This window comes from Balaenoptera physalus (genome assembly GCF_965194825.1).
Source record: "Balaenoptera physalus genome assembly, chromosome: 1".
In the NCBI taxonomy this organism is placed as follows: Eukaryota; Metazoa; Chordata; class Mammalia; order Artiodactyla; family Balaenopteridae; genus Balaenoptera; species Balaenoptera physalus.
Genome location: NC_138882.1, coordinates 195,929,011 through 195,941,660, shown reverse-complemented (window position 1 = coordinate 195,941,660; position 12,650 = coordinate 195,929,011). Strand labels below are relative to the sequence as shown.

The 12,650-nt window shown below is 66.3% G+C and overlaps 1 protein-coding gene across 1 annotated transcript; it reads left to right on the top strand.

Moving 5' to 3' along the window:
• Positions 1 to 41: 41 nt before the first annotated feature.
• B3GALT6 (beta-1,3-galactosyltransferase 6) lies at positions 42 to 2,380 on the top strand. The gene has a single exon (XM_082464973.1). The coding sequence runs from the start codon at positions 117 to 119 to the stop codon at positions 1,089 to 1,091; it is 975 nt and encodes a 324-aa protein (XP_082321099.1). The 5' UTR covers positions 42 to 116; the 3' UTR covers positions 1,092 to 2,380.
• The last annotated feature ends 10,270 nt before the right edge of the window (positions 2,381 to 12,650 follow it).

Sequence of the window (12,650 nt, the reverse complement as noted above, 5' to 3'; positions counted from 1 at the left end):
GGCGCCGCCATCTTTCCCCCGGGCGGAAGCGGCCTCACCACCCTCCCGGGCGGCCAATGAGGAGCGTACGCGGGTTCACGTAACCCGACGGCGCGGCCCGCGGCGCTCCCCGCGCCATGAAGCTGCTGCGGCGCGCGTGGCGGCACCGAACGGCGCTGGGCCTGAGCGCCCTGGCGCTGGGCGGCGCCGCGCTGCTCTACCTCGCGCGCTGCAGGGCGCCCGTCGACCCCGCCGCGGCCGCGCCCTTCGGCCCCGCGCGCGCCGCCGCTTTTCTGGCAGTACTGGTGGCCAGTGCGCCGCGGGCGGCCGAGCGGCGCAGCGTGGTTCGCAGCACGTGGCTGGCGGCGCGGCGCGGCGGCCCCGGGGACGTGTGGGCGCGCTTCGCCGTGGGCACCGGCGGGTTAGGCGCCGACGAGCGGCGCGCTCTGGAGCGCGAACAGGCACGGCACGGCGACCTGCTGCTGCTGCCCGCGCTGCGTGACGCGTACGAGAACCTCACGGCCAAGGTGTTGGCCATGCTGGCCTGGCTGGACGAGCACGTGGCCTTCGAGTTCGTGCTCAAGGCAGACGACGACTCGTTTGCGCGCCTGGACGCGCTGGTGGCCGAGCTGCGCGCCCGCGACCCCGCGCGCCGCCGCCGCCTCTACTGGGGCTTCTTCTCGGGCCGCGGCCGCGTCCGGCCCGGGGGCCGCTGGCGCGAGGCCGCCTGGCAGCTCTGCGACTACTACCTGCCCTACGCGCTGGGCGGCGGGTACGTGCTCTCGGCCGACCTCGTGCGCTACCTGCGCCTCAGCCGCGAGTACCTGCGCGCCTGGCACAGCGAGGACGTGTCGTTGGGCGCCTGGCTGGCGCCGGTGGACGTGCAGCGCGAGCACGACCCGCGCTTCGACACCGAGTACAAGTCCCGTGGCTGCAACAACCAGTACCTGGTGACGCACAAGCAGAGCCTGGAGGACATGCTGGAGAAGCACCGGACGCTGGCACGCGAGGGCCGCCTGTGCAAGCGGGAGGTGCAGCTGCGCCTGTCCTACGTCTACGACTGGTCGGCGCCACCCTCGCAGTGCTGCCAGCGGAAGGAGGGCATCCCTTGACCGCCCCGAGCAGGGCCGGGACGCCCGGCTCCCGACGCTGCTCAGCCATTCTGCTGCGCGTGGCGGTGCGTGGAGGCCGGACCGAGTCACTGGGGGCCGCCCGCCGGCCTTCCACTGGTGAAGCTGACAGCTTCTGGCTGGTCGTCAGCATGAGGCCGGCCCTCGAGAGGACCCAATTTCCCTGGTGACCACGGGCCAGATGCCAGACAGCAGTGGACAACTAAGCCCCGGCTGCGCTAAGCGCCCATACCTGACAGCCTATCCGAGAGCATCTTGTTCTGCGTCTGGGGCCAGCATCCTGTCAGACAGAAATGTCCTGTTTCTGGATTTCAGCATTTTGCCTGGACGTGGGCGAGTCAGCAGGCAGCCCCGCGGGGCCTGACCACTCAGTGTCCTCTCCCAGGCCGGCACCAAGGAGCCAGAGGATGGAGCTGACAGGACTTGCAGGACATGACCCCAAAGAAAAATGCCCCACCCCTCAGGGCTGGGGACAATGTCGTGTCCTGCCTCCACTGTATTGACCATACACCTGCACCTGCTGAGGGCTGTGACCGCTGTTAACTGGGCCCTGGCACTTGGAGACTGGCCATGTGATGCAACCCAACAGCTTTTATAGAAGTTACTGTTGCTTTATGCGGTTAGGTCACCTCTTGCGTCTCCTGCTGGTATCGCTTGTCACATGTACGTCTAGGATTTAAGTTCGTTTTATGTGAGTCAGCTTTCATGGTATTTTGGTCTGTGTGTTTGTCTGGAGTGAATTCGTGGTATGTGTAGATCAGAGCTTGCCTGCTATTTATTTATAAATTTTGTGAATTTGCGAAGATAAGCGTTTGAGTTGAGAGTGGGGGGGTTTCATATATTTTGGTATTTAAGAGCTTAAGGACTTTTCTACGAGAACTTGGAATTTGTGGGTTAATCTGTTTTTCCAACTTGAATTGTAGACCCATTGCTGCTTAAGAGTTGAAACATGGAAGAACTCATCCACCTCTCTTCTGTTTACACGGAAAGTGACCCCACTGTCTCTCGCTAAAAACACTTTTCTTTAAGGCTTCCTCTCGGCCGCACAGGGCAAGTGTTTCTGGAAGCATTGACGAGGTTTCCCAAAATCTGTCTTAAGACAGCCTTGCTGTGGCATGTCCCCTTGGGGACACAGCAGTTCGTGGCTCCCTTGCACTTCCCCAGAAGGTTGGGGCTTCCTCTTTTTCCCGTTAAATGTGAAAAGTGAGCACTGTGGTCATTGCAGAAGTTAAATAAAGTGGCTCCCGGGAAACGGGGAGCCCTTCTCAGGCTGGGGGTGTGAGAACTCTGTGCATATTCTGTCTGGGTCCGGGCTGTGCTGCCACCTGCCCGCAGCCCAGGCTCTGGGGCACTAGGAACAGGAGGGCACAAGTCTTTGACTCGCCTGTTTACTGCCATTCCCGAGCCCTCTCAGGCTGTGGATTTTAGGAGCAGTATCTTGGCCCAGATGGCTTACACATCAGACGGCTCTCTCCTGTGGCTTCTGGAGGCTGGGGGCCTGCGATCGGGGTGCCGGCGTGGTCGGGTTCTGTCAAGGCCCTCGTTCTGGTGTGCAGAGGGCCACCTTCCTGCCGTGCTGTGGTGGGGGAGCCGGGGTGAGCTCTCTGCAGTCCCTTCTTAGGGCATTAATCCCCTCATGGGCCCCCTCACCCTGATCCAGACGCCACTGCACCAGGGCATTGGGGCCTCCATCTGATTTGGGGGGCACAGTCAGTCCATAGTGACAGGTTTGGTTATTTTTGTCTAAAGGTAGAAGAATAGCAAGAACTCTGGGTCTCAAGGGCTTCCCTGGTGGCGCAGTGGTTAAGAATCCTCCTAGCAATGCAGAGGACACGGGTTCGAACCCTGGTCCGGGAAGATCCCACATGCCACGGAGCAGCTAAGCCTGTGCATGCCACAACAACTGAGCCTGCGCTCTATAGCCCGCGAGCCACACTACTGAGACTGTGTGCCTAGAGGCTGTGCTCCACGGCAAGAGAAGCCACCGCAATGAGAAGCCCGCGCACTGCAACGAAGAGTAGCCCCCGCTCACTGCAACTAGGAAAAAGCCCGTGCGCAGCAACGAAGACCCAAGGTGGCCAAAAATAAATACATAAATAAATAAATAAAAACTCTGGGTCTCAGGCCAGAAAGAAGGGGGCGGTCTTGTGGTCGGTGACCTGACCACGATTCTTCTGCCTTGAGAAGGCAGAGGCTGGACAGCAGAGGCCCCAACCTCTGACCCGGCTCTGATTATGAGGTGTGAGCCTTGCGCCAGGACTGACTGCGTGGCTGAAGGTTTGGGGACACCAGGGTGAGCATGATGGGGCCCTGCCCTCCACTGGGTGAGTGCTGAGGGATGCTGGCCACGGCAGGACCCAGTTCCTGCTGACCGTCTGGGATGATGGTCCTGGGATGTCTCGTCTGAACCCCGGGATTATCAGAGGAATTGGTGGGCACACATGTCCGTTTCTCAGAACAGGATAAGGTGCCTCGAGTGATGGGAGGACCTGCAGAGGCTACATGGCCAGGGCAGAGCCTCTGGATCCTCAGATCCCTGCCCGGCACCAACGTCCAAGACCCCCTGGTAAAAAATCTAAAATTCCAGGCACCTGTCTTGGGGGTGGGGCACTTGTGAGCTTTGGCATTTAGTTGAACCATGTGAAAGTGCCAATATGCAACCAGTTTTGACCTACAAAAGTGGAAATTTGATACTGTTCAACCTGAAACATGAAATTTTGGAACAACACACACACCCTGGGCCGATGGTGCCTGTCCACACTGTGGTTGATGAGAGGCCAGCATGTTGGAGCTGAAGGCCAGGATCCCTTCCTAGAGGGACCCACAGCCACCCCATCTGTGGTCCTGGAGCCCGTGCACGGGCCACACGTGGGCGTCACGGAGCCCAGCCTGCCACCGGCCTGGAGGAGGCGGCCCTCCTCCAGCCTCTGTCTCTGCTCCTGCCCCGTCCGGCCTGGCAGGTTCTCCTGGCCGGGGGGCCAAGCCCTCACCCTCCCTGCCTGCTGGCACCATCCCCTGCATGTGGACCGGCCACGGCGTCCCCTCCCAGGCAGCCCTCCTGGTCTGCACCTCCCACCCGTCAAGGCACTTGCCATGAAGTCCACGCCGTCTGGGCATGGGTGCCCTGTGGACCAGGGGCCGAGCCCAGGCCGTCCCGGGTTCAGGAGGCAATAGGTCCTTAGGAGATGGGAAGTCAGACCACCAAACTGGCTTTTCTGGGGGAATTTAGGGTACAGGACACCTCAAGTGGTGAACAGCCCATGGGGACCCAAAACTCAAAGTTTAATTTAAAAATACGATACGATATCACTAATTAATAAAATAGAGAAACGTGGGACCCAAGAACCTAGAGGACACGGTGCCTGCCAGGATGGCCCAGGCATGGGGGCTGGTCTGTGGCACCGCACTGCTGGGGTCACCACACGGCCACAGGTGGGCCCTCTCCAGACCCCCCCAGTCCTGGGTCCACCTGCTGTGGCTGAGTTAGCAGGACCAGTGATGCAGTGGAGGCCAGGGGCTCACCTAGGACACACGGCTGCCGGAAGAGACCCGAGGACAGAAAGGGGCCGAGGCTCCCCTCAAGTGAGCCCAGAGGTGCGCCTGCCCTCGGTGCTGGGGCTTCCCGGCCTCCGGGCCCTGCAGGGCAGGCTGGCGTGCAACTTGCAGCTGGGAAGAGCCAGCCGCCCAGCCGCCCCCTTGTCCCTATGCGCTCAGCCAGCCCCTGACTCATCCCAAGGGGTGGCGGCGGCCTCCCTTCCCTGCCCACCCCCCAGTGTCGCTGTATATACCAGGTTTAGCCAGTAAGTTCTGGCCTTGGGAATGTCCCCCAGCCTCATGTGCACGTGATAAAAATAGAAACATTCAGATTCAAAGACCCCTGGTGTTTGAAGAGCCGTAACCCTGGGGGGTCTGTGCCCAAAGCCACTTGCTGGATCTGGGAGGGAGACATGGGGAGGGGGCGATGCGGGAGCCCCCAAGATGCTGGCCCCACTTCACCACCTCCAAACCAGCCACTGAGCAGTGGGGCTGCTGGGGGCCTGCAGGGAACCCCGGAGAAGCCCAGCCTGGCAGTTGGAGCAGGAGGAGCCAGCAACGGGACTTCCCTGGTGGTCCAGCGGTTAAGGCTCTGCACTTCCACTGCAGGGGGCACGGGTTCAATCCCCGGTCAGGGAAGTAGGAGCCCACAAGCCATGCGGCACAACCAAAAAGTAAAATAAATAGATAATAGATAGAAGCCAGCAGGGCAACGGGGGACCTACAGCCGCTGCCCCGCAGCCTGAGCCACCACGTCGTGGGCTGTGCTTGGCCCTGCTGCCTGTCCCCCCGTCACCTCCCCACACTCAGGCTACTCTCCCGGGCTCCGGGCTGCAGTCTCCTCTGCCCTCCACGCCAGGCTCACTCCTGCCCTGAGCCTCCGCCAGCCCTCGCTCACTCCAACATCCCTTCCTCGTCCTCGGGGAGGCCCGTCCAGGTCACCCACCAACCGCTCCCCCTGGCCTCGCGCCTTCCCCGGCCTTCACCTGTGTACCTGGCTGTCCCAGGGTCTGTGCTGCCCCAGGAGTGAGACTGACCCGGGAAACAGGAGCCCCTTGCCTGCCGCCGGCTGGGCCCAACGGCTCGGAAGACGCCTCCCGGGAGGCAGAGCTGGCGCTGCTGGGCGCCCGGAAGCCATGGCTCGTGCTCAGCCAGCCCCAGGTCCTCTGGATGCGCCCGGGCGGCTGCCTCAGGATACGGAGCGCTGCTGCGTGTGGGTCCTCCTAGGACGTGTCCCCATCCCCTCAGACCTTCTCCGTCCACCCACCTGCCTGGGGGGGGGTCCATATTTAGCTGTGGTCAAGGTTCTCAGGGGCCGGCTACAGGCTGTGCTGTGTCCCCCAGAAGACGTGTCAGGTCCCAGCCCCCAGGGCCTGCAGGTGTGGCCTGATTGGGAAGCAGGGTCTTTGCAGGTGTAACTAAGGTGACGACAGCAGGCGCAGCCCTACTGTAGCGTGACTGTGTCCTCGTAGGCAGAGGAAGCAGAGACCCAGGGAGGAGGAGGCCCTGTGCCGACGGGCAGAGTCCGGAGCGACGCAGCTGCCAGCCCAGAAGTGCCCCGGCGGCTGGCTCCAGCAGAGGCCCGGAGGAGGCCGGCAGGGGTTCCACCCAGAGTCGCAGAGTCTGCTGAGCCCTGGATTTCAGCCACAGGCCCCGGACTGTGGGAGACGCCATTTCCCTGTGGACAAGCACAGCTCCGACGCCACCTGCCCAGTCCTCCCAACTCTGGGCGCTGGGCGGGTGCCTGCCGGGGCATCCCAGAGCCCTCAGCCACTGGCTGAGCCCAGCCTCCGCCACCTCCCAGGGCTCAGCACAGACCCTGCCATCTGGGGGCACAGGGCCCTCAGCGGCCGTGCCAGGATCCCCGTGGCCTGTGCCTCATCTGCCTGGCCCCACGTTCCCGCCATCCATCGGGCCCCCCGTGCCCCCGTGGACTGGGTCTCAGCCCCGTATCCGCAGGGTCTCACGGGGGCGGCCAGCCCTCTTCTCGGGCCCCCTGCCCCAGGCACCCTGTCCACATCGTGAGACCACTGACCCTTGCCATCCAGGGCCCCACGGAGCCCACAGCAGCTGCTGCAGACAGGCCTAAAGCAGGCCAGCTGCCCGGCCCCCAGCGGGGCCCCCCTCCAGAACAACTTCAGAGAACCCCAAGGTCAAGGTCACATCCAGCTGTTCCTTGGTGCTTGCGCTCTGGTTCCAGGGGCTTGACGAAGGGTGTGGGCTGTTTTTCCTCCTTATAAACACGCTCTGGGCTGAGCCGACATCTCTCTGCCACCATGAGTCCAGGGAGGTGGTGAAAGGCCGCCCCGCCCACCTGCCCAGGCCCCCAGGCCTGGGTCGCCCCTGCGGTCACCGTCCCCACAGCCCTGGGAGCTGGAAGAAGACCTCTCACCCATCACCTGGCCTCTGTGGGCGCCCACCACGGCCAGCCTGGGCCCCCCTGGCCCCCCACCTCGGTTCTGCCCCCCCAGCTCCTCCCTCTCCCCCCACCCCCTCCCCCACTGGCCCCCAACCCCCTCCTCCGACCCCACCCCATCTGTGGATGGTGCTACTGGCTCCCCACCCCTCCCCAGCGCCCCCCCTTCAGACCTCACGGCCTCACACAGAGGCAGCACTGCCCACCACGGCCACACTGCGGCCAGCCTCAGTCCTCTGCTCGGGCCACAGTGACCAGCAAGACCCTCAGTGTGACCTTGTGGACGTCCCGCAGCCCGTGGCTGCAGCACCGGCTCTGCCCGGGGCCCGGGTCTGGTGGGAGTCACAGCGGAGGCCAGTGGCCAACAGCCGAGTCCCCAGTGATACCCCTCCCGGCTCCTGGAGCCCCGGAACAGGACGCGAGGAACGAGTGACGTCAGGAAAGGTGAGCAGTTCCCGTGGCGCTGGGGCTGGGCCAGACCCCACTCTGGACGTCAGCCTCAGTTGGCCGGGTCAGAAGACCGGGCAGAGGTCCGCCCCCGGCCCTAGCACCGGCAGGCACCCCGGGTCCAGCCAACGCCACCCGACTGATGAGGTCTGCCCAGGAGACGGAAGCGGGGGCCTGGGGGCACCCAGGAGGTGGTAGGGTCACGGGTCTCTACAGAGGGGTCTCCACTGGAGCCTAGAGATGGCAGCTACCCGAGAGCACACCCCCCACCCTGGGAAGGGGGCTCTGGTGGCCAGGTGGGCAGCTGGACCCTGGAGCTTAGGAGGCCTGGGCAGCGGGGACAGGGGTGTTAGCAGGGGTCAGTCTCTGACCTGGCCACTCGGCAGGATATCAGGGACCCTCCCACCACACGATGCCCTGGGCTCACAGCTGGTGCCCCATTGCCGCTGGCCCCGGGTCATGCCTGCTGGCCGGCCTGCAGGGTCCACCGGGCAGGGCTCAGCTGGCCACGGCACTGGGTGGCGCTCAGGGCTGGGGAGGAGCCAGGAGCCAGGGTGGCCGTGGGGACCAGACAGCGGTTGACTCTGTCCTCTAAACGCCGAACCTCCACGGCCCTGCCGGCGGGACAGGCGCCCAGGGAGGGCCCTCGTCCAGCTCCCACTTCCCACTAACCCAGGGCCTGACCCGGCCCGGTGACCTGAGAAGAAGAAACCCCATCCCCGGCCCCTCCCTCTGGTGGCGTCTGAGGGTCTCGGCAGCCCAGCCCACGAGGGGGCCCGGCACCCCCGGCTACAGCCGCCCGCCCGGTCCCGCGCAGAGTGCCGGGCGGATGGCCAGAGCCAGGCTCGAGCCCGGCCAGCAGCGCCGGGTCACCGTGTCCGGCCCTCTGACTGTGTTCCCAGACGGACCCCCGCCTGCGCCTCCGGCCCCAGAGGCGAGAGCGGGCAGCCTCCACAGTGAAGGCCAGGCCGATCCCGCTGCGGGGCCTGGTGCGGGCGGCAGGGCCGCGGGGCAGCAGCAGGGGCTGCTTCTGGAGACACTTCGCTTCAGAGGCGGAGCTCTGCCCGTAACGCCCCTTCCTGTTCAGTCCTGTTCTCACACGCCCGGGTCCCACCAGCCGCCCAGAGGGGCTGCGGGCACAGGTGGCCATCTCTCCTGGCCTGGCCACTGCCCCACTGCCCCAGGTGTGTGTGTGACGCCAGCTGTTGCAACACCAACGTCATCGCACCAGAGGAGCCCATGAGTCACGGCCCCACAGCAGGGCTGCACCCAAATCCTCCCGAATAAAGGCCCTTGGTCCCCACGCCCCAGCCCCCGCCAGGCCTGCCCGCGTGCACCACAAGACACACCGGCAGACGCACCGAGGGGCAGGCGCGCTGATGGCGGCACGCACAGGCACAGGTGTGGGAGTTGCCAATACCCAGGCGGGCTCCCCAGCCTGTGTCCACCCAGCTCCAGGGCTGGGCCGGGGGAGGCCCCAGGGGCTGGGCCAGGGGAGGCCCCAGGCTGCTGGAGGCGTCAGCTCCTGGGTGAGCTCAGGCACCCTGGGCCGGAGACCCAGGACCTCGATGACCTGGGTCAGGGCCCCGAGGTCATGCAGGGCTTGGAGTGGCCTGAACACGGAGCCCAGAGGGCACGCTGGCCGAGCCCAGTCAGCGAGCGAGGGCCCCCCAGGTGCAGCCAGGTCCCAGGTCAGAGCGCTGAGTGCAGGCTGGAGGCCTCGGATGAGATAAGGCTCCCTGCTGCCCGCAAGGAGCTTCTGCCCCAGGACAGGGGCCGGGCGCCCCTCTCCCCTCCCCCATCACCCAGAGTCCCCGGCCGTCCCGGTGAGTCCAGCTCCAGGCCCTGGGCAGTGGCCCTTCCCCACCCAGCGTCCATGGCTGTGCGGCCACCAGCCCGACTGTCCAGCACGACGGCCTCCCCAGCTGGACCAATGCCAGCGGGTCTCCCCAGTGCCAAGGACCCTGACCGTGGCTGTTCCTGAGCTCAGGGACCGGCCAGCCAGGGCCTCCAGCCACCGAGGCCTGGACACCTGCTCTGTATTCGCTCCCGAGGGTCCTGGTGATTCAGCTCTGCCGAGAAAGCCCAGGCAGGCCGCAGGGCGGAGAGAGAGGACACACAGAGACCCCCACACGCGCCACCCAGACACCAGGGACCACGGGGAGCTCCGCTTGGACCACAGGTCAGGGCGGAGCTCCCAGAGTCACCAGCGCAGCCACCACCGGGACACGCGGGGTCAGCACGGCGGGCCCAGGTACACGCAGACCCAGGGAGAGGCGCACAGCCACACCGAGGACACGTCCACCCAGGTCCCAGCGGGCCCCCTGCGCTCCCCACACCCACGCACCCTCGGGCCGTTTTGGGTCCTTGGCCCAGGCCACAGGAGTCAGAAGGTCTGGGCTGGCTAAGGACGGGGGCCCCGGTGGGGAGAGGCAGCCCAAGGGGCCCTTGGAGCAGATCCCTGCGCCCAGCCCAGGCCCAACCTGAGGGGACGAAGTCACACCCAAAGCTGCGCACTGGCCACAGACGGCCACAAAAGGCTGCAGAGGGCCGGCGTGTCCTGGCCGCACCCTGAGGACCTCACCCTCCCCGGAGCCCCAGGCCAGGTGGGCAGCCTGTCCTGCTGGCCTCACCCCGACCCTGTCCCATCCGCAGCCCTCAGAGGGGACCAGGGGCCACCCCTGCCCCAGCCAGCTCCTGCGGGGCGGAGCGGGGGGGAGGGAGGGGGGCCGGCAGCTGCTCCCGGACCTGAGAGAACTTCAAACTGCCCTGAGCCAGAGACCCACATTCTTGTCTGCACGGAAACTGGACAGCAGGCCGAGGGTGCCCAACCTGGACACACGCGCCCCCGGCACCCCAGGGCCGCCTCAGCCTCAGCGCCGGGTGGGGCGGTCAGGAGCAGCCCGGCTGCGGCCGGGGACCAGGGCTTGGGAAGCCAGGACTGGAGTGCCCCCAGGAGGAAGCGCCCTCCCTCCCGGGAGCCCCCAGCACAGCAAGTCCCCAGGCCCGGCTGCAGGCAGAAGGGTCAGCCGCAGGTTCTGGGAAGGGAGCCTAGAGGGGCCAACGGGGTCAGCCCAGCACCTACCGCTGCTTCAGAGCAGGGCTCGGGGTCAGGGCTCAAGCTGAGGCCGCCCAGCGCTGTGCTGGCCACCCCAAAGCCCAGCTCCAGAACCAGAGTCCAGGACAGGGAAAAGAGCCCCGTCCCCAGGCCCCCAACCCGGAACCCCCAGTGAGCCTGAGGGGCAAGAGCTCCTACAACCCAACCCAGGAGCCCCTGCTCCGACTGGCTGGGTGTGACTGTAAGGGCCCAGGGCCCAGGGAGCTTAACAAACACCCCAGTTTGGGTCCGGCTCCAGGAGATGACAGGGCTGAGAGAAAATGATGCCGCTGGGTCCAGGGCGGGGCCTTTGGGGGCTTCACCCCACACTGGCCCCTTGTCCGCACTGGGAGGACAGCCTGCGTCTTTGAGGGCCACCTCAGCTCATGCCCCTGGGCCCGCCGATAGCAGCCACTGCCGCCCACCCCAGCCCCCCACTTCTTTGCTTCTGCTCTCCCAGCGCCGGGGCCCAGCTGGAGACAGCACATTCCAAGGGAATTAGAGCTAAGTGGTTAATGACCTCCCATTAGGGGCAGAGACCGGGAGGACGAAGAGACAGACCGGGAGGCGGCGGAGTCGGGCGCCGGGCGCGGGCCCTCCGGCCCTGGCCACCTGCCCGCAGAAGCCCCGGGCGGCCGGCTTGTCCGTCCTCTCCGTCTCTCTTCTCCTCATCTCCTGTCTCCCGTCTGTCGCCCCAGCAGGGCCTGGCCCCGACCTCTGTCATCACAGCCCCTCGGCAGGTCTGGGTGAGGAGGTGAGCCCTGCCCCCTCCCGGGCCGGGCGGGGTGGGGGGACCGGCCGGTGTTGAAGGACAGTCAGGAGAGCCCCGGGGGTGGGGGGGATCTGGTCCCACCACTCACAGCCTCAGTGAGCCCCGTACACGGGTGGGAACACAGAGTGGTGCCTGCAGCCAAGCTGGGCTCCACGGCCCACACAGGACCTCGGTGACGGGGGTGGGGGGGTGGCGGGCGGGGCGGCCTGCAGCCTCCCCCGACCTCCCAACAGAGACCCCAGCGCGCCACTCACGCCTCCCCCTTGCAGGCGGCGGGAACATCCCTCTCAGACCAGGCCGGCGGCGCCATGAAGCCGAGAACCGCCCCCAGACCCGGGGCCCCTGATGCCACCCAGGGGGACCAGGGAGAGAGGTGGGGACGGGTCAGTGGCCAAGCCCGCCGCTGCATGGACTGGCGCCCTGCCGGCACCAGAGCTTTCCTGCCTCATTACCCAGCGGGCTGCAGGGAGGGTCTGGCGGAGCGGGTGATAACCCGCCCCACTCCCCACGCCAACCCGAGCTGGCAGATGGACGCCCGAGCCCCTGCCCTTCCCTGCTCAGCCTTGGAGACGGCTCTCCGGGCCCCCCTGCGGCGGAGCTGATCCCCCACCCCCAAGCCCCAGTCATGGGCGGAGGGGCCAGGTGCGGCCGCCCACCCAGGGCCCAGGTGCCAACCAGCGATGGTATCTTAGCAGCTCTGCAGAGACCCGGACGTCCACGACCGACCAATTTACATTCTTCCGTCTGAGTTTGAGTGGTGCGGGCAGGGGCCGAATCCACAGGACCCACAGGCAGGGCCTCAGCCCCCTGTCCAGGCTGCTCTGACCCTGTCGCCGGGGGGGGGGGGGGGGCAGCCGCCAAGGAGAAGGTGGCGAGAAGTAAGGTCCCTGGGGGAATGAGGACGCCCGGGCCGCGGGGACACCGTCCGCGTCTGGAGGGTATGAGGCTGGTGGCCAGCACACCTGTCTGCTCCCCACCAGCCCCGTGGGGCGCCCCGCCTCACCCTCTGCTCCCCGACATGCACTGTGCCACTCACCAGCCTCGAGGCCTCCCAGGCCCTGTGAGTGCCCACGGGCTGCTGCCCTCTGAGGCTGGACCGGCCCTGGGCGGGCCAAGTGGCGGCCTGAACAGACACCTGTCCTTGTCCTCAAGGTAGAGGTGGCCCCCGGCAGGCACAGGGGCCGTGGGGGACACGCCCCGGCTGCCAGGGTGCTCGGCCGGAAGCTCCACTCCAGGGCCAAGCCCGCGCCCGCACCCATGGGTGTCCTGAGGCCG